The following is a 26,094-nucleotide window of genomic DNA, read 5'->3' as shown; positions in this document are numbered from 1 at the left end:
GAAGATTCTAAGATTTATAACTTTTAAGAGTCTAAGAACCTAAAGGCTTTTCATGAACCTAAGTCCTGGTTATACTTGTGCAGCTCCACACACTAAGTGATATATTGCAGTAAAGTGCATGCATAGAAATGCAAAATCGGAAAGACCATGCACTACTTGCTTCACACAGGATGCTTGTTTGGCCTCAGAAGAAGAAAAAGGGGTTATATCCACCAAGTTCCTTCTTCTCCACGACTCCTAGCTCCCTCCCTGACTATGGAGATCCACAGAGCTCCCCTTTTCCTGAGCAACCCCTTCCTCTCCCTTTTACTAGTTAGTCTCTGGCAATACCCATTTGCTTTGCTTGTGAGTAGGTCCTTATAAAAAGCAGGTGACTACTCAAGACAGATGACTCTGCCAGGATCAGAGGAACCAGTTAATCGGGACTGGTGATTGCCCTCCACTTCCACAGGAGAGCAGGTGCTTCTCCAATGGCTTCCTACTCTTCTCAGCCTTCAATTCCTTCTTTCTCATCCTTCATAGACCCCACTCTTGCCTTTCAGAGCTGGATAGGTGGTTTCCTTGAAGATGGAATAAGTTCACATATTAAGTATCAGAAGATACTGTGGTATCTGTTTTGTTCAAAACACATCTTGTGTAAGATGCATTTTTTTATTTATTAAATTGTTTTATAATTAACCAAATTTTTGGTTTTAGTTTTTGATGCCTCTGAACCTCCAATCATACATTTCTATGTGATCAGGGGGGCAGCTGGGTAAAAGCCACTTCGGTTTACTCGTTTGGTCTGCAGTATTCATTAAAACAACAACAACAACAGATAGCTACTGACCGGGCAGATGGGGTTGGCTCTGTGATTTGTCGATGCATCCGAACATTGTGCACACAGTTCTCCTTGGTCCCTGTTTTAGCATCCAATGGAATGTCAGGGGAGGTGTGGCTAATCTTCATGGAGGAGTCAGGATAGGAAGTAGGCTGTCCCAGATAATCCTCGCTATACTCATGGTCATTGGTTTCTGTATCTGTATAGTTCAGTGATTCCTGCTTGTCTTTGTTTCCAGGCAGGCCACGTTCTCGCCAAGGAACCCAACAAAGCTTCCAGGACACAAACAGAGATACCCCAAACAAAGCAAGTCCACAGGCTGTGACAACTAAGGACAGTAAACTCACTGTGATATCTGAAAAGACAGATGTTAACAGTTTGCTTTCATTTCAGTGCCATTAAAAAAATAGCTAAGTGCATTTCTAAGACAAGCAACCTTGTGCAAAGCTAAACTTCCTTTATGTATAAAAGCATAAGCCAGGTTTTTTAAAAAAGATGACTCCCAAAAGCATTTTTCTTTACATTCCTCCACCCAAGAACATAGTTATTTATTTCATCAACATTTTGGGGGGTGGAGTATGAAAATGAAATATTAATCTAAATTGTGCTTCTAAAATGTAGCACAAGTCTTTTGATGTTCACCTGGTGCTGTTTCATAAGAATCCCCACTACTTCCAACCAAAGGTCATTTTAGTTCAGAATTCTTCCTGTTTCCAACAGCATTTCAAAACATAAAGACTGTAGACATTAAATGGTTTGTATTAAAGTCAGATTCAATTTAAACGTAATTATTTTAAAAAGAAAAACAATGCCAGCTAACATCCAAATGAATCAGTTGCACTTCCAGGGGTGGAATGGGACCCCTCCTCTAATTCTCCCTGTCCCTCTGCATATGCAGAGTTGCACAAGAGCCTTTAGATTCAGTTAGGCTCTTTCAAACTTGGAAACACATAATTGATTTTTAGCAACATGTTTCTAATCTTGCAGAGCTCTTCCAGATCATAGGAAGCATTCCAAAGTATAAGGCTCTTCATGCAATTGCACTCATGCAGGCAGAAATGGGGAGCTGTACCCACAGTCCCTGGAAGCATGAGTGTTTCATTAGGATGTCAGCCACTTAGTATAACTGATTTTAAAAAATCTACTCTAAGCTTACAAATCCTATTTAATTTACAAAAAAATTCACATTTTATCAATTCTGAATAGCAGTATGACCGCTCTACAAATAAAATAGAGGCTGGGGAGGGAAGAACATTACTGCTGCAGGGAAATCATGTTATAGATTGATGTTTATTTATCTTTTAATGCGGTTTCATTACCTGTTTAATATTGCTTTTGGTTGCCTTGTATATCATAATTTATGGAAAGGCATGAAATAATTGTATTTGCATTTTCAGCTGCAAGATACTTTGGATGGGATTTTTTAAAGCAGAAAAGCAGGATACAAGTGTTTGAACATAAAACAAATAGATGTTTAATGTATGTATGTATGTATGTATGTATGTATGTATGTAAACTGTTTTGTTTGTTTTATTTCATGTGTGTGCATCAGTGTCAAACACTCATCAAAGAGAAACCATTATAGCAGGAGAAATGCATTTTGAAATTGTAAGATATTGCTGTGTAGGGGAAAGTACACATTTTTTCTTTTACAAAAGCTATAGGAGCAGAGATGCTTCTCTCACTGTAGCACTGGTTGTTCTACTGCAGGAGAAGTTTCAGGTTTTATTTATATTTATGTCCCCATTCACGAGGCCCTCTAGATTATTTTAGCACATACCTCCTGGGAAACTAGAACAATTCTGAAAAGTGGTTTACCAATGACTAACAGAAATAAACAAACAAATAAATGTATTGTATACAATAAGTGGAGGTCAAGAGTACTACTGTGTCTCAAAATGTGTCAGTTGTACGAGCCCAAGGACTGTAATTTTAGGGGGGGAGGTGACAAAAAAACAACCCACTAGGGTTTTTTGACCTGGAAGCCTCCTAACAGCACACCTCTTTGATTATTATTTTCAAAGCTCTCTCAATGTTCCTGGGGCCTTTTAATAATGATCTGCTAAATTAGGTTTATTTGCTAGCCTTTCACAAAATCCTACTATTATCCCATCTTCTAAGCATGCTGAAACATCTAAGTAACTACAGAAAATAATAATGGGAAAAGACCATAGAAACAGAAGTTCAGCCATTTTTAGGAGTTTCTTAAAATACATTTGTCTGCTTAGTAAAAAAACAAAACAGTAAACAAACAGCAAAACATTGCTGCAGAAGAGAAGGGAAAGAAACTGTTACTAGCCACACTCGCCATGCCATTTTGGGTGCTTCAGTGTATCCCCAAACTTAGCCACTTAGACATTTTCTTTCCTGAGCCTGCTTGGAAGAGAAATGGTTAGGGATGTGCAGAACATTTCAAGCTCAAAAATTTCAATTTGAAACGGGCAATTTTGAGTGTTTCAAGTTCGAAACAGAACACCCTTCAAATGAAGGGCTTGTTACAAGCTCAACTTGATTTGTTTGAAATACAAGCCAACCAAGAAGCAAGCAGATTGTAAGCCAATCAGAAGACAGTGCCAAAATCAGTCAGGAAGTCAGGCCTCCAAAATGGCACTCGGAACACTCAAAATGTTCCAAGCTTGTTCCAACAGAACCAGCTTGACTGGTTGTTCTGATGGAATTTTCTGGGGATCCATTCCAAGCTCAGAATGGAATCCCATTCCATGCATATCACTAGAAATGGTGAGTGCATTCTAGGTAAAATGTCATTCTGTCAAGCCATTTCCTCCAGGTGCCTTCAAGCCATTTGCAAAAGGCTGGAATGGACTAAAGGAAATGCCCCTCTGATTGCAACTGAGCATATACAGAGAAAAATGCTGGGCAGACCCAAATTAGAGTAAAGGAGAGACAAAAGAAAAGTGATACAAGCTCTCTTCCTCCCATATACAAAGATAAGAAGTTTCAATGCTAAACAAAACTTATCACTTCATTTCCTCCTTGCTGTTATCAGAGTTGAGTAAGACCAGAATGTGTGATGTGCCCTCTTCCCTTTCTTTCAGGTGATTGCTCTCAGTGATCTCTTTGTGAACATCTCTTTGTTTAAGGAGTCACCACAAAACATAACCTAATCAATGGTACAGGGGCGCCACCCCAAACATAAACTAATCAATAGCCTATATTCATGCCTTATTTGGAGCAAGAATTGCAGAACACTAGAAGTTTCTTAATGAAACACCGTGAGGTGCTTCACACAACCTGTGTGAAGCGCCAGGAGGATTTGTGCAGGGAGAGTAGGCCCATATGACTACCGGCTCCGTCACGGACCCAGTGAGGGCTGCAGGGATCAGGGGCCGCCCAGTCCCTGGAAGTTCCAGGATGCCCTGCGCAAGCGCACGGGGCATTCTAGAGAAACCCCTGAGGCCCAGAGGCTTTTTTTTAGACTCCTGGCACGGGTCTCCTTGTGTGTTGCTGTGGCATGGAGCTGTGCTGCGGCAGCACACGAGCAACTAAATGGGGTTAGCAGAGCGCTCGCTCTGCTAACCTCATTTAAGCGAAGAGGTAGTTTCGGTAGTTTGCTGCCGGGAGCCGCATGGCTCGCGTGGCAGCAGACGACCAGATTTAATCGGGCTGGCCTCCCTTAGCCTGATTTCTCCTGGTTGTGGGAACAGCTTCCTTATCTTCTCATGATCCATGAGAAAAGCTCACAGGAGATCTGCAGGGAAGGAGGGCTTAACGTACCTTCCCCACAGATAATCAGCTTGAAGTCCATGGGTGGGCGGATTGTAGACGAGCAGCGGCTCTTGCTGCAGCTCTCAGGGTCGGGGTGCCGGGACGCACCGCCACACGTTGCCCCACCCCCTGGAGCCCCAATAATGCACCGAGAAAGTGCATGGTGCATTACTGGGACACCCCCCCCCCATTCCTGAGTGTGCCAGCTGTGGCTGCACATGATTAAAAATGAGGTGAAAGGAGCACTCACATTCTGGTGAGCCCCCGACACCGGGAGGCATGTTGTAGCCTCCCCATCAGAGGTCTACTCATGAGTCACAACAAAAAATCTGGGTTAGCGGAGCATGCGTACTGCTTAACCCGTTTAATGGTGGGCATTTAGGGACACTTGCTGCTGGGAGCCATGTGGCTCCCATTGCAGCACTTAAGTAGCAGGAACCGAGCTGGGCTCCCGGAGTCTGGTCACTGCGGCTTGTGAAAATAGCCTCAAGGTTTTTTTCAGCCAAGCATGACCATTTATTTTACATTGAGTATGTTTTTAAGGTGAAACTTTTAGGAGTGGCAAAGGGCTCAGCAAAATAAGTCAGTTTGTCTTTCCATCACACTCCTTGCTATTCATCGTTTCTAGTATTTGTTGCATTCATGTCTGTTTCTAATGCTGTGTATGCATGTGTGGGTGCTTGCAATTTATTGAGGCTAAATGCTGACAAGGCAACGGTTTGCAGCAGTCCCTTTGAGTACTGAATATCTGACTCGCACAAGGAAGTCCAGTTCCTTTCACTGTTCATAGTTACGAAGTCCCCTGGGGAACTGTGAATCGCTTGGACCAGAGAAGCCTCAGGTAATGAGTATTCCAACTATTCCTCTCTGCAATGTTAGCAGACTGGGTTCCTATGGAGATGCCCTCACATTACTTGCACTTGTACTCAAGCTCTTCTTAAACTATTCATCTGGACATACATATATTCATGCATGCTGTTATTCCTTGGTCTGACTTGGTCACCAACAAGTACCTCCTTGTGATAGACCCTTGCTGCTCAAATATACAGAATCTACAACTGAGCAGCTCACTTTTCAGGCCTTTGTCAACTCTCAAGACAGAGGCTGATGATCTTTCTAAGACACATTTTCAAAAGAATCACAGCAGTGAACTAGCACCTTGATCACTATAAAGGCCACAGCCCAATTCTAGGGACAGTGGCCATATATATCAGGGGAAAGTGAGCCACTGAAGCTTGCAAATACCAAAGCTCCTGCATTTAAAGATGGATACTATGTGAGTGAGAACAAAAAGAAATGAACCCTAAGTTAAGAGCCAACATAATTTGTTATTATTAGTTCCTCTTGTAAGGTCAGTTTCTATTGCTCTGCAGTGCTTGTCCCTCTCTTCAGGAAATAAAGTCTAGAGATGAGATTGAGTTCATTTTGACCATGGGCAGTGTTCTCTGGTTTGTTCATCTGTGTGCAGAATTTGTTCTGGGTGGCAGTATCAAGGTAGTGTGTGTGCACATGAATTCAGAGTGGGACCTTCCTGATTCAACCTGAGTGGGATCTAAAATTAACTGAGCGGACATCAAAAAATGTGTGAGCATGCACACATGTGCACACCTTAGAGGGAACACTGACCATCAGTACATTATCCTGCAGTTACTCCCTAAGTGGTAGCTGTTTTTCAGCACTGAGTGCTGGATCCAGGAGTTTCCTTTTGCCCTAGACCATCTGCAACTCCTGACAAGAGAAGGCTAGCAGGGTTAGCACTCTTCTTCACCCTGATAGAATTAATGATTGAGATGTTTCTCTCAGCTGTGGCAGTCACCTTTGAGGGTTCTTCAGCAGAACGTTTGGATTACTGTCCCTTGTACCAGCATCAGGATCTTTACACTGGGCCTCATGCCGTCAGCACCAGCAGCCCACATTAATCGAGTGTCCTAGTACCTTGTGTGGCTACGCACTTCTGGGTGGGCCAGCCTGTTACCAGTGTACTATTTACGCCTGCCTCTCTACGCTGGCTAGTGCAGCTGAACACTTAGTAGCACTTCCAAAATCTCCTGCTGTCATCAGGGCTGGTGGTGTTTCTTAGGTGCTATAGGAACTTCTGCACTTTCCTACTGATGCAGTGAAGCAGGTACAGTGTGGGAGAATTGCAGTCCCCAAATACATGGCTTTAAGTTTTGCACAAATAATGACAACCCAATAGGATAGACTAGATAGCAGTTCTTTCCTGATCTCCATAGCAGTACATCAAGCAGTACAGTGTTCTACTTTTTTTCATCTGTGTGCAGAATGAGTTTTGTTCTGGGTGGAAGTATCAATGCAGAGTGTGTGCACATGCATTCAGAGTGAGACCTTCCTGATTCAACCTGAACAGAATCTAAAATTGACTGAGCGGACATTAAAAAACGAGGACGTGTGAGTACGCACACACGTGCATGCCTTAGAGGGAGTACTGGTTTCAAACTAATGATCTTATGTTCTTTAGAAATGGTCCTCTATCCACTGTGTGTAAGGAGGTTTCAGCAGTGCTAAGTCATATGATTGTGTCAGGAAGCAGAAACATTTTTATCTACTGAGGTTTTTTAAACAATCTTTTGAAAACTGAGTGCAACTGAAAACCCCTTTTTTCTTGTGAAGGTCTAGTGATGTTGGTGTCTCGAGAGGTTAAACATGAATTTAGAACAGAATGCTCTTTTCTCCCCAAAGAGTAAAATAAATGGTTTAAAAGCTTTCATGGTTTCAGAAGCTATATTTTAGAAATATGGCCTCGTCATTGCCTTTGTCTTTCTCAAAGGAAAAAAATGCAAAACAGAAAGGAGGGAAAGTATTATAGAGTCACAAATGAAATAGATTGGGGGAAAACATTAACATGTGAAACACAGAAATTAAAAAAAAGTATAAAAAGAAGAAAAAATGTGAACTACAGACTATACGCTCTTTGTGGTTAGAAGAAAAAACATCTTCTTGCCATGTTTACAATGCTTAACCGCAGCACTTGCACAAATGTGGTAGTTCAATGCATCTTGGCCTTCTCTCCTGTTTTCCACTTCCAATATAATCAATTCAAACTACTGAGAAGGAATAAATATATTGGTCTCAGAACAAGGTCTGAGGGTACAGCATACAGACACCTTGCTGAACCTAAGCAGGTTTGGTCAGTGGCTGGCATACTGTGCAAACTTCTTTGCACACTGTAAATATGCACACAATTATGCAAGCGTGCTCTTCCCAAATGCAGAAATTGCATACGGTTGCACGACAGTAAGGTCATTGGAAATAACGGCTGTCCAGCTGTCCAGCTGTTCGTGTGCGTCTGTGAAACTGCATGCAGGTTGCATTGCAATGCGCACAGAAGTCTGTGCAGTATGTCAACCAGTGACTGGATGGGTTGCTACCTGGGAAGTCCTGCCTGGATTTCTGGGATGTAAAAAAGGCAAGATATGCATATAATGAAATAAATAAATAATCCTCACAAATAATTAAGTAATTCACATACTTTTCACCCCTGGACATAGACAGAGCATTAGAGAGGTGGAGACACTTCAAAACAGTGGCTGACATTCTAGCTAAATTTACTACATGAAGTCCTACTTAAATTCAGTGTTGTAGGCTGTTCTCACACACAGTCTAAACTGAGCTAGGGACACCTAGCCTGGGTTAGGCTGCACGTGAGAACCTCTGGGATCAGGCCTGATCCCAGTGGGCCAGCACCACCTAACCCCATTGTGAAACCTGACCCCTTAAATGAGGTTAAGGGAGCAAGCACTTCCCTAGCCTCGTTTTTTTAAATTGTGTGCAGTGCTGGCTGCTTTTAGCTGGTGCTGTAGCAGTGACAGGCACAGGCACCCTCCCGTCACTGTGGGGATCCCTACAATGCACCATGCACTTGTTGAGGTGCACTATGGGATTTCCGGGGACTGGGATGCCCCCTACTCTCCGCACTACCTTGTGCAGTGGAGGATTGTCTTGATGCACAGCTAGGGTGCCCAACAACAGAGCAGCAGGTAAGTTTAAGCAGCCTTCCTCACTGCCCACCCGGGAACCCTCTCATTCAATCATAAGCATGAGCTCAGTAGTTCTTCAGAATTTCAGTACTATTGCTCACTAATTTAGTCATAATTGTGTTTTGTATGTTTAAGACAGGAGTACCACAATACACTCCCTTACCTCAGCAGGCTGTTGTTCAGGTAGCTTGTTTTCTGACATACTAGCATGAATTTGGCTAATTTATTTTTTACATTTATATCCCGCTCTTTCTCCGAGGAGCTCAGAGCTCAGTACACGCTTATTTTTATCCTCACAACAACCCTGTAAGTAGGTTAGGCTGAGAGATACATGACTGGCCCAGAGTCACCCAGTCAGTTTCATGGTTGAATGGGGATTCAAACTCGGGTTTTCCCGGTCCTAGTCCAACACTCTAACCACTACTCTATGTAATGTTCAAGGGCAAAGTGGATTCAACCAATGGTTCTCAAATAAATCAACTGTTTTATTTGTTATGTACTGCCCATCTCAGCATTTCTTCTGTTTTCCACTACCAATATAATCAATTCAAACTACTGAGAAAGGGGTGAATATGTTTATCACACTGCTGAAATGGATATCAGTATGTTAGTGATCTCTGCTCATGACAAAATGGGGGATATTCAACAGACTCCAGTCCTCTTCAGATGTTCATGAACACTGCTAAACTCACTGTTACAGCTCTCAAACTGGAGAGGAAGTCATGCCAAGGAGCTGTTACTTATCCCTTCCTGATGGGTGTTCACAGTCCATGATGGCCGGTGACATAACTGTTAGAAGTATCAGAACAATGATGACCGGTGCTTCCATGAGCAGCAACCGGGATTGCCCAAGGTTGCTGCTCACGGATGTGCCAGCCACAACAGTAACAGCACTTCCCCCTTCACACAAACAGGGTCATAAATGTGAGCGACTGACTTGAGAGAGTGACAGCTCCTGGGCGTGACTTCCTCCCTGCTTTGGGAGCTGTAACCATAAGCCCAATGGTGCTCATGAATATCTGAAAAGGGTATCCAACCACCTGAATGTTATGCTTCAAATATAGTGTGCAAAGAGAGAATAGGGCAAGGAGTTATCTAACTGATATATCTAGCTAGCCAATGAGGGAATGACTTTTCAGGCTTGCAGCTGCTGAAAACATGCTAAGGTTGGTTGATCTGCATCTCCATTCCCTTTCAGTCACAATGGCTCACAGAGTAATGTCATGATCACAAAAGAGGGGGAAGGCAGTTTTCTCTAATCCTCACTGCTGCCCTCTGATGCATAATGTTCTCATCAGCTGCAATACTGAAAACTCAAACTCCTCTCCTTACCTTCCTCTCAATGTTCAATAAGGTGTTCCTGAAGGGTCCCCAGCCCTTCAGACAACAAACGCACCACTGGACCAAGGATAGATAAACTAACCTCTTGCCTCTCTGAGTCTTATTCCTTCCTCCCAGCTTTCAAGCACTTTCCACAACAAGCCTTAAGTCAGGCTTCAGTCAAGTACCTTAGCCAAGCTGATCAATCCACAATCAAGACTTTAAGCTAAATTATCGCCAGCTATTTATTTATTTATTTATTTATTTATCATATTTCTATAATGCCTGATATAGAAATCTCCATGTGGTGTACAAGTTAAAACATAACAAATATAAAAACAATATAAAACAGTTAAAAAGAATAAAACAGGTAAAAATCTCAATGAGTAAAAATATATTAAAATTTCAATTGCATTTAAAAGCCTGTGAAAACAGGTACATCTTCAGATCCTCCTAAAACCAAACAGAGAAGGAGATGCTCTTATTTCAGCAAGGAGTGGATTCCAAGGCCCTGGGGCAGCCACAGAGAAGGCCTGAACCTGAGTCACCACCAAATGAGTCGGCAGCAACCATAACTGGACCTCTCCAGATGATCTTAATAGGCAACAGGGTACATGACAGAGAAGGTCTCTTAAGTACCCTGGACCCAAGCTATACTCTTGCCTAGAATATAAGCTAAGATTTATTGCCTTACCTAACTAAATCTTCACATTCTGTACCCACATTTACCTTTAATAAAACTGTTGTACTCCATTTCTGCCTCATCATCATTCCCAAAACGCAAAATTGCTCAAACTGATATGAAATCCAAACTGCTCCCTCTAACCAAGCTAATTCCCCTCTCCAAGCCAAAAGCATAATCGAGGTGTCTAGCCAGCATCTCTGGAGCAGTTCTGGTAACATATCCCATAACTAAAAACAAACAAGTTAAAGGCATTTCTCTGATCTGCCATTATTTTCTTTGGCCAGTGCATCAGTTCCAATCTGAGACATCGGCCTGATTTGATAGAGGCCTCCCCATCTGTACTGGGGAATCAATCCAATTGTTTCTTACTCAGACTGGAATCAGATCTGATTCTCTGTTGTGTACACAGACCTCTGAGGGAATATCTGCATCTTCCTTAACATACGATGATCAAGTTCTACCCATCATCTCACTGCTAGAAAAAAATATGAACAATCACCTTTTGCATGTAATGATGAAAGTGGGAGCCATTTCCTCGTTAACAGTATTGTCTGATAATCTTAGGTGAAGGGATAGAAAGACAGGCAAATTATCCCCTCTGCTCTCAGAGTCATCCTACTGAGAGGCACTGCCAAACCCCTTTCCAGTCAAACCTGATGTGGCTCCTCTACTGCCACAAGCATCAATACTGAGGCTAAAATGAAACACTACAGGCAGTCACATGTAATGTCCACCCTTTTTAAAAACCTAAAGCAGCATCAGGAATATGCAAATTTAAGTGAAAAATGTGTATGTGAGTTGCTTAACCCTGTCTCTTCCATCCATTTCCCACTCAAAACCATCCCTCAGCTGACCAGAGCTAATTCCTTAACAATCAGAAATAAGTCCATTCCTCATCCAAGCCAATGTGATGCTTGCAAAAGCAGCTTCCTGGCACAGGGGAGAAATATTTTTAAAGGGTGCACATTTGAAAATGTGGAGGGATAATGGAGGAAAGAAACCTCCCAGGGAAGAAACTCTGACCCTGAGGGTCCCCTGTGGTAAGGTGGCCTTTCCTCTCCCTCTTCCCGTTTTCCGGGGCACACCTGTTCAACTCTGGGAAACCAGCTTTCTAGATCATGGGAAAAATCTCCTCCCAGATTCAGAGCTTGTCTCGACAGAAAAAACTCTGTACCCAAGGAGAGTCAGTGGGCATGGCTTTGGAGCATGAAGCAGATGCTTAGCAGACATGCTCCCATTTCTCCATAACTGAGTGCACTGTCCAATCTGAATAATGTCCAACCAGATCTATTTAGGTATTAAAGGAAAGGCAAGAAGTAGGAGAATGTTTAACTGTCCTGCTAGACTAGGACAATTACAAGCCTATTTCCTGTTTGGCATGGGGTAATATGATAGTTCGCCCTCACTTGAAGAAACCCTCCCTGGACCCTGAGGTCCTTGACAACTATAGGCCGATCTCCAACCTCCCTTTTGTAGCGAAGGTGTTAGAGAGGGTTGTATGTGCCCAGCTTGAGGGTTGTATGTGCCCAGCTTGAGAGGGTCTTAGAGGAAACTGGCTATCTTAATTCTTATCAGTCGGGTTTCAAGCCTCAGCATAGCACAGAGACAGCATTGCTCGCTCTGGTAGATGACCTTCTTCAGGACCTTGATGAGGGTAGTGTCCCTCTCCTGCTCCTTCTAGATCTCTCAGCGGCTTTTGACACTATTGATCATGCTATCCTCCTTGACCGCCTGCATGGGTTGGGTATCGGGGGCACTGTCTTACAGTGGTTCCATTCTTACCTTAGCGGGCATGTCCAGTCGGTATACATTGAGGACAGATGCTCTGACTCATGTCCACTCCTTTATGGAGTTCCCCAGGGTTCAGTTCTTGCCCCTGTCCTCTTTAACATCTATATGGAGCTGCTGGATCAGGTCATTTCCCAGTTTGGGGTGAGATTTCATCAATACGCTGATGATACTCAGGTGTATATGGCCATCCCAGACCATTCTGGAGATGCTGTTTCTGTGCTTACTTGATGCCTGGAAGCTGTTAAGGTCTCGATGAATCAAAATAAGCTCAGACTGAATCCCATCAAGACTGTACTACTCTTACTCAGCCTTCGTACCGGCCAACAGCTGGATGTGAACCTTGTTTTAGATGGGGTGGCGCTGCCCCCGAAGGAGCTTGTACATGACTTGGGGGTCCTTTTGGATTTGCACCTCCTGCTTGAACAGCAGGTGGAGGCTGCAGCCAGAAGTGCCTTTGCCCAGCTCCATCTGGTTCATCAATTACGCCCTTACCTTGATCGGCAAGCATTTATTACAGTGACCCATGCCCTTGTTATCTCCCGCCTAGATTATTGTAATACCCTCTATCTAGGGTTACCTTTGAGGACGATCGGAAAGCTACAACGGGTCCAGAATGCAGAGGCTCGTTTACTTATGTGTGCCATAAATTATGACAGGGTAACACCTCTCCTGCAGTCATTGCACTGGTTGCCTATTCGCTACCGAGTTCAATTTAAGGTCCTGGTTTTGACCTTCAAAGCCTTGCGGGGTTTGGCACCTGTTTACCTACAGACCCGCCTCTCCCATCCAGTTACTTCCCATCCGGTCAGATCTGGTCAGATGGCCCTTTTGTTGGTCTGCTAGAACCCATGAAAAGGCCTTCTCAGTTGCTGCCCCACTTCTCTGGAATTCCCTTCCCCTGCAGATTTGTTTAGCTCCTTCTTTGTCGATTTTAAAATCCTTATTGAAGACTTATCTTTTTCACCAGGCTTTTACCCTGTAGTTTATCTATCTTCCCCCCCGCATTAGTTACTTTAGTTTTATTTAGAATGTAATTTTAATGCTGTCTTGTTTTGCATGATTTTGTACACTGCCCAGAGTCTTTGGAGTGGGCGGGATATCAAATGTTTCAAATAAATAAATAAATACCTGTCATTTGCAGAGTGCACCTGCCTGATGGTAGAGGTGCAAAGGGGGTTAAAATAGAACAATGGATGCTTAAAGGGACAGAGCAATTTTTCCATACATTACCTATGATTAACCAGAAGTACTGGGTGAGAATACCTCCGCACAGCATTGCCAATAAGCTTTAGCACTCTGATGAGATGAAAATTAACTGTTTTCACTTTCAACATCTAGCTTTAATAGTAATTTACAAGTCACTAGCACTGTTGTACTACATATTTTTTGATATACAAAATTTTATTTATTTATTTATTACATTTTATATTCTGCTCTTCCTCCAAGAAGCCCAGAGCAGTGTACTATATACTTAGATTTCTCCTCAGAACAACACTGTGAAGTAGGTTAGGCTACTGCATCAAAGCTTTGCAATCACACAGACTTCTGTTCTACTCTATATGAACAAATTTTCACACATATTTAAGCTAATTATAAACAGAACTGATTTACAAATGAATATCACGGAACCCATTATATATTCAGCAGCTTTCATAAAGATTCTACATTACACTGCAGAAAACTGTAGCAGCATAGAACTGAGTGGGAGGAAGAGGTATGATGCATAATCAAAGCCAAATGCATCTGTAGGATTGCCACACCTTTGATATTTGGCACAAAATACAGCATACCTAGCTTTCAGGGTTACAGAGAAACTTTGAAAACACATGAACATTGTCCAATGAAAGAATCCACGTCAAAGATGAACAAGATTGTGATGTTTTAGTGATGTTTTAGTGCTTTGTTCAATTTGTTGACCTTTCACTATGCTCCTTCTCTCCTGACATGTATCTTTACTGTGCACCTTTTAATATATTCCATATATGATTCCCTCCCCATTTTCCAAACCTGGCCCCAAAGATTGATAATGCAAGATTTAACTGGAAAACTGAATGAATCATGAGAGAAACGGGAAACACATTTATATGAAAATGCTTGTTTTGCTTAATGTATTTGGCTTGCAGCATTTAGCCCTACTCTGAATTCTGATTATCTTTGTGCAGAATATGGAAAACCCTCAACATATCATTAACAGCATTTGTTTTTGTTTTTATAAAACTAAGGATCTTTTTTGGGTTCCTGTTTGATGAACAAACAAGAAAAAGATAGTTGCATATTATTTGAGTTTACATTTAGAATTAAGATGCTTCTTTGAAAAGATGATGTCCAGCATATACTTATATCTCCTCACCTGCTGGTCATCTTTCATCTTGCTTGATTCAAAATTGTACTGAATACACTGGAGACATGTTAAAAATATTTTTAAAAAGAAAAGACACACAAACAAAGCTCTTCAGGGATTTCAGTTAGGAGAGACCTTTTATTCTCCCAAAGCTTGAAAAGATGCAAATGTCAGAAGATGTAAAATGAGCTTACTGTGCCAACCTAGCTGAAAGAGAAAGGGCACTCTGAAATCTATCTGCTTTTGCATGAAAAAAGGCAAAGAAGACTTTAATCCTTAGTAGTGCAAGAATATAAAAATTTGATAGGTTGCCATGAACTGGAGCAATGGGAGTACTCTGTATTATTTATTCATGTCCCAACTTCTTTATTCACACAGCAACTTTATGATAGCTTTTCTACTGAAGAAGGTGAATGAACCACCAAACGGGATTAATATAATGCCACATTCTTTGAACCCCTCTCACAGTAATCTCACAGGAGATTACTGTTGCTGCTGGCATATCTAACTTCCAAGAGGGTGTGAAGATGAGGCAGGAAGCACCCCATCAGAAGCAGACTTCTTGCCAAGCTGTCCCTTCTTGGGGAAATAAAGGCTATAAATGCCTAGCTGTGGCCAGAGCCTGTGCTGCTGGTAGGCACCACAGAATCACACTAAGAGTGATGCTTGAAGGACATTGTCCCTGGAACAGAAAGCTCAGGAGAATGCCAAAAGAGAGACCAGGCACTCTGTATGATTTCATGATCTGATTAAAGTTGGATTAGAATAATGTTTAGACTTTAGTGGATATTGCGAAAGTAGAGGCTCCTTCACTCTGAAATATCATGAATCATTGGCCAAATTCACACATAAAGTGAAAGCGGAAGGCGCCGGACCCATGGTTGATTTTCCAACTGTGAATCACATTGCAGATGTTCGTTCAACCGTGGTCCAAAAACCTCCATTTTCAGGGCAGGGGAGCCTCTCACTCTTCCTGGTCCGCTGAGGCTGCATCCCACCCAGTTCTGTAATGCTCATGTTGCCAGACTGTGGCCAAGGCATCAGCACACCACAAGAGTGGCAGTCATTGGCTATGATCTTGAAGGGTGTGTGCCGAATGCAATCGTGCTTTTTTTGGAATGGTCTGTCCACCCTCAGCAGGGAAAGGGAATTTAAATCCCTTTAAATGCCATGCTATACAAGCCCTTCTTCAGTGAGTGCATCTCCACCCTCCTATGAGACCCAAAACAAATCTGTCTCACACAAGCACAATTTCGGGGGGGTGGGGGTGGGATCTTGGGCAGCATTATTTTCCTTTTGCATGTGTGCCGGCCATTTGTGTGCCGATGCCACGAAGGGAAGCACACCCATACAAATAATTCAAATATCAATCCATAACAAATGCATGATACCTGTACTCATTTCTTATTTTTCAGTACTTCTACATTCCTTCCTATCTATCACGTGAACTAATTGTTTAAACAAGTATCCTTTAATGTCATAGCTTCTTGGCAGAGATATATTGATATATTAATGTCCTAAGTACTTTCAAAATGGAGATAGTATTGTAATTATTGGTTATTTGCTGATGTGTTATTCAAATAATAACTACAATTTATTAAACAGACCAGTTTCAGTGGTCAAGTGATTATAATGTGGATTTCTACAAAAAGAGGAGAAGTAATTATGATTGACAGAATGCTGTTATGCCTGTTCAACTGACTGACAGAAAGCGATGCCTTGTTTCAGCTAGTGGGTGAAAAAGAGAATATTGAGATCTTTTTATTGCAGACCCTTTAAAAGCTCCTCCTGGAACTAGGTCCATGCCTCTGTATAAAATCTAGCACAATGGAAACATATAATCATAGTAATAACAGTGCAGTGCAAACACAATAAAATGAAGGCACAGAATAGAATTTTTAGGCGACCGCCTTCACTTGAGAACAGGTTGTTTTATAGTGTAATTCAAAGAGACTATTCATTGTCCTTCCTTCAGTTCTTACAAGCCAAGAGAACTGGGTTAAATCACTAAAATGCTAGCTAGCTGAGCAGCCCTAAACCTAGACCACTGTGCATATTGCTTCAGACTTCTTCCTGGACCAGCTCCTGTTCTGCAATGCTAGCAATTACAACATTGCCAGCAGAACAAGTTAAATCATATGACAATTGGCAAACACTGAAGCTCTTCTCACGAGCAGTGAGAAGAGCTTTGGGCAGGTCTGGGGGGAGAGCAGGTTAGCATAACCCTCCCCACAGATGATCGCCAAGCCATCTCTGGGCAGCTGGATCAGCCACCCACACAACTACTGGCTCCATCATGGAGCCAGTTGGGGTGGTGGGGATTGGGGGCTGCTTGGCCCCGGAGGTTCCAGAATACCCAGTGCAAGTGCATGGGGCATTCTGGGCAGCCCCCTGATGTCGGGAGGCTTGTTGTAGCCTCCCGGTAGGGGTCTTCTCGTGTTGCCACGCTGACTCATAATCATGAGTGAGTGGTTTGCTCGCTCGGCTAAGCTCGTTTATAGGGAGGGCTACTTTGGCGGCCTAGCCACCGTTGAAGCACCAGGCTCGCCAGTAAGCCCGGTGGTTCTCACAATGGAGGAAAACTGGGCTGGGCTCCTTTAACCCGGTATTCCTCCATCATGTGTATAGCCTCACTCTCTTGTAAGAGTTGCAGGGAAAGGGGGTGGTACCATGATTCTTAAAGGGCAACGATACAATTAAAGGTTAGGCTGCCACTTACGCAGCTGTGTTATTAATTTTGTAGACTATCTCACAATCTTTGATCACAGTCAAATAATAGGTGATAACTGACAATATTTGACCAGTCAATTAACTGTTGGCCCTATCTTATAAGAATTTTTCAGCGAGCAGAGTGGAATGAAAGTTAATTCAGTTTGTGAACAGTATACCTAAAAGAGCAATAACCCTACTTTTTCAGCAGGCTTCTCAAATGTTGCATACATTTACCACTATAATCTTTGTTCTGGACAAGTATAAGAGAGTCTGATTGTTACCAATGAAATATATGTTAATTGTTGCTTACTATCCTATTTTAATAAACTTGACATCATGTATATACATATACACATGTAGAATGCTACATCTTCCTCTCGCCCTTCTGGATCTTGCAAATCTCTGTAACCTAGAGGTTTTACTGTCACGAACTTTATGTGGGGGTGCCCTTGAAGACTGTTTGGAAGCAAGAGGCAGAATGGATTATCAAAAAAGCACACCAAGAAGTGCTCTACTGCCTTCTGATCACAATTTCCAAGCAGTATTTCTAATTGATAACGCTATAACAAAGGAACAGGCTTTGGTTTCCTACTCCTTAGAGCAGGTGAAGGCTTCAGTCTTGCATGGCCTATCCCCACTTTTGGAATCCATCAACATATATTGAATTTGCCACTGGCTTGTCTGGTGGCCACACAGGGACAAGCCTTCTCTGCTGCTGCCCTGAGACTCTGGAATGTGTTCCCTGTCCATATAAGAGCCTCCCAATCTTGGATAACTTTTTAAAAGTACTTAAAGACTTTTCTCTTCACTCAAACTTTTTAATTTGTCTGTGGTTTTAAATTGTTTTAAGGTTTTTATTTTATGTATGTATGTATTTAATGTTTTATGTATTATTTATGTATTAACATAAATATTATGTTAATATTTTATGTATGTATGCATTTAACATATTTTTATACTGCCCAAAACTTACATCTCTGTGTTTTAACTTGTTTTATGTTGTTGTCAACTGCCCACAGACAAAAGTTTAGGGCGGTATAAAAACTTGATTAAATAAATTTACAAAATAAAGAGTGCATGCTCTTGGATCTTCAAACAGTTAAGGCATGATTAAACTGTGTTAAGTGATCCTGAATATGTATCCTTGCTTAACTGCAAAAGGAGTGTCTTGCTTGATTAGCCTAAAGTCCACCTAGTCACACCGGCTTCAATAACCTATTTATACAATTGGAAAGGGCTTTTGCAGAGAGGGATCATCACTCTCTCTCAGCACTTTCCCTTCACGCCTGGTCTGCTGTGCAAAGTAGCTTTCCTTGCAGGGATGCTAAAGTCTTCGTGTGGACTTGCAGCACTCCTTCCACTGCCACAGGGCTGCACAGCATATGAGCCACTGGCTCCAGAGCAAAACAGGCTGCTGCATCTTGCATTTTAATGATATTTAGTATTTTATGTGTTTTAATATTCTGAAGTCTGTTTTTGTCTTCTGTAAGTACAGAGACAGAAAGGATACAAACAGAAATAGTAAGTTAACGATAATTCGCTGCCCCCAAATGACCATGCTTTTAAAGTAAAAGGTTTAAAGTTGTGCCATCGAGTCGGTGTCAACTCCTGGTGACCATAGAGCCATGTGGTTGTCTTTGGTAGAATATTATTATTATTAATAATTCAATTTCTATACCGCCCTTCCAAAAATGGCTCAGAGCGGTTTACACAGAGAAATAATAAATAAATAAGATGGATTCCTGTCCCCAAAGGGCTCACAATCTAAAAAAGAAACATAAGACAGACACCAGCAACAGTCACTGGAGGTACTGTGCTGGGGGTGGATAGGGCCAGTTACTCTCCCCCTGCTAAATAAAGATAATCGTCACGTTAAAAGATGCCTCTTTGCCAAGTCAGCAGGGGTCATACAGGAGGGGTTTACAATTGCGTCTTCCTGTGCAGTGTGAGATGATGCATTTTGGCACCTTCCTATATTGCTGCTGCCTGATACAGGTGTTTCCCACAGTATGTCTGGGAAACATACCAGCAGGGATTCGAACTAGCAACTTCTTGCTCCCTAGGCAAATTACTTCCCCACTGTGCCATTAGGTGGCTAACTGAAAGGTTAACTGAATATAATTCACATTCAACAATAAAAAATACACACATTTATATAATGATTTCTAACGGCTTGGGTCCAGGCTATTTGAGAGAGCACCTCTTTTATCATAATCCCTGCCACCTGTTATGATCTTCTGGAGAGGTCTGGTTATGGTTCATCTTTGGCCACCAGCTCATCTGGTGGAGACTCAGGACTGGGCTTTCTCTGTGGCTGCCTCAGGGCTTTGGAATATGCTCCCTGCTGAAATAAGAGCATCTCCTTCTGTGTTTGGTTTCAGGAGGACCCTCAAGACTTCCCTGTTCTTGCAAACTTTTAATTAGAATTAATTTTAATAATTTTAATAATTTGTTTTATATTGTTTTATTGTGTTTTATGTATTTTAATCTGTGATTTTTAATATTAAAAATTTTACACCGCCTGGGATGTACATATCAGGTGGTATAAAAATATGACAGACAGATAGATAGACAGATAGACTAAAGTGAAAAATGTTGAAATAAGAGCCTCCTCATCTCTGATAACTTTTTAAAAGGAGAGTTAAAACACATCTGTTCATCCAGGCTTTTAATTAGATACTGTTTTAAGAGTTTCTAACATTGTTTTAAATTTTAAATCATTGTAATGTCTTTAACCTTTTTATTTTGTTTGTATTGTTTTGTAATGTGTTTGTTATTGTTTTGTAATTGTTTTGTTTATAATGCTTTTAACCTTTTTATTTTTGTTTTGTTTAAACCACCCAGAGATGCAAGTTTTGGGAGCTATACAAATACGTCAAATGAATGAATGAATGAATCAAATCATTTATGCAGATTTATTATAAAATGCTAAACTCATATTCACAAATTCACAAGTGCTATATGATATTATTGCCTTAGAGATGACAGGAACTGGATCCTTTTCAAATGTAAAATTTATAGGGAAACCAATATTTATGAATACTTGATTAGACTGTGAATCTCAGAATGCCACATAAAGCCAAAGCAATCAATGCTAAGTACCCAGTGTGGGAAGGAGATTGAGACTGTGAGAGATAGAATCCACAAGGGAGATTCCTGGAAGTGCTGAGAACTGTGCTAAGAAGCCTGGCAAGCATTATCAGCAGAGATGGTCTTAGGAATCTGAAATCAAATCAAGCACATGGGATATTATTTATACAGGATCAAACTAGGTCTCACTTTTGAAATAACATTCTCCTGACACCATCTTATACCACTGTCAGCAGGGATGGATCCCTGTTGACTGGTTCTGTAATAGCTGGTTATGAAAAATAGAAGATAAAACAACTGGCAGCAATCAGGGGCAACTAACCTGAGAACAGGAGCGTAGCTAGGGGAGAGGGGGCCCGTGTTCATCCCTCTCTCTGGTGGCCCCCCAGAGTGAGGGGGATAATGAAGAAAATAGGGAGGGGTGGGTCTGGAGGGCCCTCAGGAGCTGGGGGCCCTTGTTCTTTGAACCCTTTCACTCAATTATAGCTACGCCCCTGCCTGAGAAACTTGGTTGAAACATGCCTTTATCTTTTATTTTTTGGAACACTTGTTTAACCTCTTCTTGTGCTGTTTCTGAAATGTGCATGCAATTGAACTTTACATAAAAGCTTTCCCATTTAGGGCAGCAAATTAAGCCAGATGAGCTCCTACAGGGGATGTAAATGGCACTATGTGATCACAGTCGAAGGATGAACTACAAAACAGACACATACAGGAAAAGGCCTTGGAGCCACTGATGCCCATTCACAGCTATTGGGTCTGCAATACTGGGCTCATATGGCGGGGGGAGTCAGAAATTAGCCTGCCCATTTTCAAAACATTTAATTGCCTGTCTCAGTTACTTTTGGCAAAAATAAAAATAAAAATAAAAATTGGAGCAGCAGTTCTGCGTATGGCTGAATACTGATTATGACTTTAGGCATCCACAATCCCAAAATATTATGACAACTGCTTTTAGTTACTTGCCATCCAACATCAAATATTCTTGGAGAACATCATCATTCTCCGCTTTCGGTTCACTAACATTGCATGGCATAGGAACCTCTTGGAATAGCCTTCACTTTGTCCCAAGAAAAAGGCTTTTTACCTTATATCCCAAGTAGGTGACTTCTAGTGTTAAAAAAGAGTATTTACTCTTTTTAAATTGCAGTCCTGCTTTCTCCAAACTGTCCAAGACCTCAGCCAATTTTTTAGATGCTCCTGTGTGGTGGTTCCTGTAAAGAATATATCATCCAAAAATACCACTACTTTCCCAAACCACTCTGACTTCCCTGCTTCTGGCAAAACATCACCATGTGTTTGCTATCCCAAGGTGTCAGCCACTCATAAGTTTTGAAGCCAGGGCTTTTCAAAAGGGAAATTCAGAACTGCACAATGGTATGTGAATGCAACTGTTACAACATCCTCTCTAATGCTTGCACTTGCATAATGAGCAAAATTGCGCTAGTGCAGGAAGACTGCATAGCTGCGCTAAAACATGGCAATTTTGGAATTGTGCTATTATACAAAAGCTCCCTGCAAAATGTATGAGGTGTGCTACAAGCTGTGAACCTTGTTGTGAAAGCGCATGCACGTTTGTGCTAGCCGAATGATGCTAGCCCAACACTACTCTGGAACACAAGCTTCAGACTTGGCACAACCAACTAGTGGAGCAGCCTTCCACAACATCCTTGCACATGCACCATGTTAGAATGTTAGCCCTAGCCTTGGCTAGGCATTAAAATGGTGGTCTTAAATGGTCTGGAAGGAGAGCCTCCCCAGACCATCGAGCTTCTAGAACCAGCCCTCCTACCTAGCCCTAGGGGAGGTATTATAGTATCCTGATCTCTGAATGGCAGAGTAGGAAGAATTAGGCAAATTTTAGCGGGCTTTCATTGGTGGGAGGTGTTATTTTATAACTTTCAGAGGCCGTGCACATGACCTCGCTGGGGAGGGAGGGCAGAGCACGCGGAAGGCAGGAGCTTGCCTGCCATCCCCAACAGATGAGCAGCCACTGACCTCCCCGCTGCTGCACCACATGCTCACATGAACGGTGGTGTGGCAGAGACAGATGCTGGGAGCATCTGGTGAGGACTTTCCCCCACCCTGCATCCCAGGATGCCCCAGGGAATGAGCGTGGTGGCTGCTCTCATTAGAGCAGCTGCCACGCTCGGCACGACCACTCCCCCCCCACCGCAGGGTGCAATTTAACTTCTAAGATAATGCTCTTTTGTTTGTGGGGTGGGAGGAGTTCTTGTATTGCAGTAACATACCCTGATTTTTGTGGATAGAGCAGGATAAAAATCTGTAGAACAACAATCACATGAGTGATTCAGGTGTAAGTATAGCCCACAGTGATAATGGAATCAGAAATGCAGGCCACGTTCAACCCAAGACTGGATCATAAATCAGGCTAGACATGTACAGGAAATATTCCTACAAATTACCAGACTAATGCAATTTAAGAGAGCACAAATGTCTTAGTAAACTGTAGCATTCTGATTATTTTTTATCTGTAGCAAACAAAACTCTTAATACAATTACATAGGTTTGTCTCATTGTACAAAGGAACCTTGGAAGCACTCAATGGTCTAAATTCTCAAAAATACTTAAAAGAAACTTAGAGCATAAAACAGTCTGATCATCACAAGCTAAACTGTAATGCAGTTACCCCAAGGGACATTCACATATAGGAAGCTTGGTGCCATTTAAGAGAGCCTGCTTCAAAATAAAACAGTAAACATTTACCGACATATGGGAGCTTTTTGGCTGAGTTTAATGACAAATGTTTATTTTGCCCTGGTTTATTTGCACTTAAAGTGAATGCTATTGGCTCCCCAGGAATTGTCAACAACATTAATGATAGCTGTCTTCTCATCCTTTGTTTAAGAGAGCTTCTGTTCTTGCAAGCAAAATCCTCAAACTACCTTGCCCTGCTTTACAGGGTGCCTGCATTTCACATATACAGCATCCCATAGTCCTTTGCCTGCAGCACATAGCAACTTTCTCTTTTGCACATAGCAACCTTCTCCAAAATATTGGAGGCCATCACAATTGCTTCTGCATCATGGCCCGTCCATCTCCCAGTCCTCCATAGCTATCAAGGACTTCTTTCCGTTTCCTGGCATTAAGGCAAAAGGTAGGCAGAGCTACATGCACAGCTGACATGGCATGAGACTGTTTCAGACAGGATTCTTTCCCAGCCTTACCTAACCCTCCCCAGGCTGTGAAAAGCAGGAGAAGTAGATTGAGTGAGTGATGAGCAACCACATTCTGTATTATTATTTGTAATCTGGATAAAATACTGGAATATAAAGCAGATTCTCCCTTTTGTAGTCAGTGGAACTAACGGCTAAATTCTAAAACTACCTGCTCTAGCATATAAGTGGCTTGAGATGCAGCGTTCCCATAGCTCTACCAGTGCTATACCATGTTACTCAAGAATTAGATGTTTAATGGAATTGCATTAACACTACAGGTATCGTAGGAAGGGAGGCTGAGATAAATGTTTGAGTACAGGTTAAACTCAGATCAGAACACTTCTGATTGTTATCCATCATAATGCTGTGGCTTCTTTTTTAATCTTTTTAACAGTTATAAATACCAGAAGACCAACTAAAACAGCAAACTGCTAGACTACACAGGAAGTTAGGAACTGGTTAACATTTCTAGAAAAATGGATTTGACAGTACTGGTAAGCAGGATGAAAAGAGCACATCAGGATGTTGCTAACTGAGTAAAGAATTAGCAAATCCTGCTACCAGAGCAAAGGAACCTTTGAAGTGGTGATTCTCTTGTATTTAGAAATGGGAGAGCAACCATCCCTATCCAACCCACAGCACAGCCATCAGTGGGAGTTGCTGGTGTCTCCTTTGTGTTTCTTTTTATACTGTGAGCCCCTTGGGGACAGGGAAGCAACTTTACTTATTATTTATTATTCTATGTAAACTGCTTTGACAACTTTTGATTATTTGTAGTCTTAGTCGTAGTTGTTCCTTAGGATACTTGTGATTGTTGTATCTGTTTGTCCATTAATGCTATGTTCCTCAGTCACCTATACCACTGCTCAATGGTTGGCAATGTTGGTTTTTCCATTTTTGTGCTAGTTCAATTCTAGCTGTTATGAATACCTGTGGAATTCTCTGCCACAAGATGTGGTGTTGGTTACTAGTTCAGATGGCTTTAAGAGGGGTTTGGATAACTTCATGGAGGAGAGGTCTATCAACAGCTACTAGTCGGAAGGCTATACACCACCTCCAGCCTCAGAGGCAGGATGCCTCTGAATACCAATTGCAGGGGAGTAACAGCAGGAGAGAGGGCATGCCCTCAACTCCTGCCTGTAGGTTTCCAGTGACATCTGGTGGGCCACTGTGTGAAACAGGACGCTGGACTAGATGGGTCTTGGGCCTGATCTAGCAGGGCTGTTCTTGTGTTCTTATTAGTATGCTCTGCGGGGTCTCCTTGTGCCCGGCAATGCCCCCAAGACCACAAAATGACCCCCTAAACAAGCAAAAAAACTGCTTGAAAATGCTTGCTTTATTAAGAAAAGAGATAAAAGATGACAGAAAAATGTCAAAAACCAGTGAAAAAAAGCTCTACCTTACCTCTGTGGGGTCTCCTTGTGCCCTTCATGTGCCCAGCAATGACCCCCAGACTGCCAAATGTCCCCCAAATCTGCAGAACATCATGGAAAAACGTTTTTTTTCCTCAAAGAAACAAGCCACAAATTGGCTCCTGGTGACAAAATGGAGTGCAGAAGTGATCTTGGCAGTCATTTTTGGCCCTCTAGGAACCGCAGATACATGGGTGTTAATCCTTTAGTATCTGTGGATACTGAAATAGGGTGTCAATTAGACACCTGTAAATACATGAAACCACAGATATAAAATCCACGTATAACGAGGTTCTTCTGTACTCCTAATCCAGCAGAGAACAAAGAAAAGAAGGTCGCTGGGGTAGGCACTAAAGCAAAAAAATTTCTTTCAAAATGTCACTAAACACTTTATTGATTCCCCATCTATACAATTCATACTTCCAGACATATCCATGATATTATGGATCAGCCAGGCAGTTTCATTTTTCTCCGTCTGTCCCCACCCATTACTGCCTCCTCATCTACTCACATTTTGTCAGATGTGTTATTTCAGGAAGACCTGCATTAGACACTGGCCAGATTCAGACATAAAATGAAACCGGAAGTTGGCGAACCTGTGGTTTCAGTTCTAAACTGCAAATTGCACCGCAGACGTTCGTCAAACTGTAAACCCACCAACCTCCAGTTCCAGGAGAGGGGAGCCCTTCCCTGCTGTTCGGCTGCCAAGGGGATCCCAGCAAGCTCCATGGCCAGACTGTGGGCAACCCGTCAGCAGGTCAGCGGCGCAGCCACAATTGGCCATGATCTTGAAAGGGGCATGCTGAGCATGGACCGCCCACCCTTGGCAGGGAAAGGGATTTAAATCTCTTTAAATAGCATGGCAGTGCTTCTTCTGAAAGCAATGGCACTGGCCCCCTCACAAAAAGCCCTGCACCCACAGTCCAACACAAGCACAATCGGGGGCGGGGGGAAGGGGGCATGGAGATTTCTAGGAGGGGAAGTGTATATGAGGGAGGGCAAAGGATGCAGGGTGGGGGT

General features: G+C 42.3%; 1 protein-coding gene across 8 annotated transcripts in view; it reads right to left on the bottom strand.

Moving 5' to 3' along the window:
* SYT9 (synaptotagmin 9) overlaps window positions 1–26,094 on the bottom strand; it is a 129,344-nt gene that overhangs the window by 64,823 nt on the left and 38,427 nt on the right. For 7 of the 8 annotated variants that reach the window (XR_008313235.1, XR_008313234.1, XR_008313237.1 and 4 more), the window contains exon 2: window positions 830–1,175. The exons of the other annotated variant lie outside the window; for it this stretch is intronic. Coding sequence is in view for 3 of the 7 variants with exons in the window: in XM_053284257.1 (XP_053140232.1) it covers window positions 830–1,175 (346 nt within the window). In the remaining 4 variants the exon portion in view is untranslated. The remainder of the gene's footprint in view (window positions 1–829; window positions 1,176–26,094) is intronic. 8 annotated transcript variants of the gene reach the window in all.

The sequence above is a fragment of the Hemicordylus capensis genome, chromosome 1, assembly GCF_027244095.1.
Source record: "Hemicordylus capensis ecotype Gifberg chromosome 1, rHemCap1.1.pri, whole genome shotgun sequence".
NCBI classification, from domain to species: Eukaryota; Metazoa; Chordata; class Lepidosauria; order Squamata; family Cordylidae; genus Hemicordylus; species Hemicordylus capensis.
The sequence above is the reverse complement of the archived record's forward strand: the minus strand, read 5'-3'. Positions and strand labels throughout refer to the sequence as shown.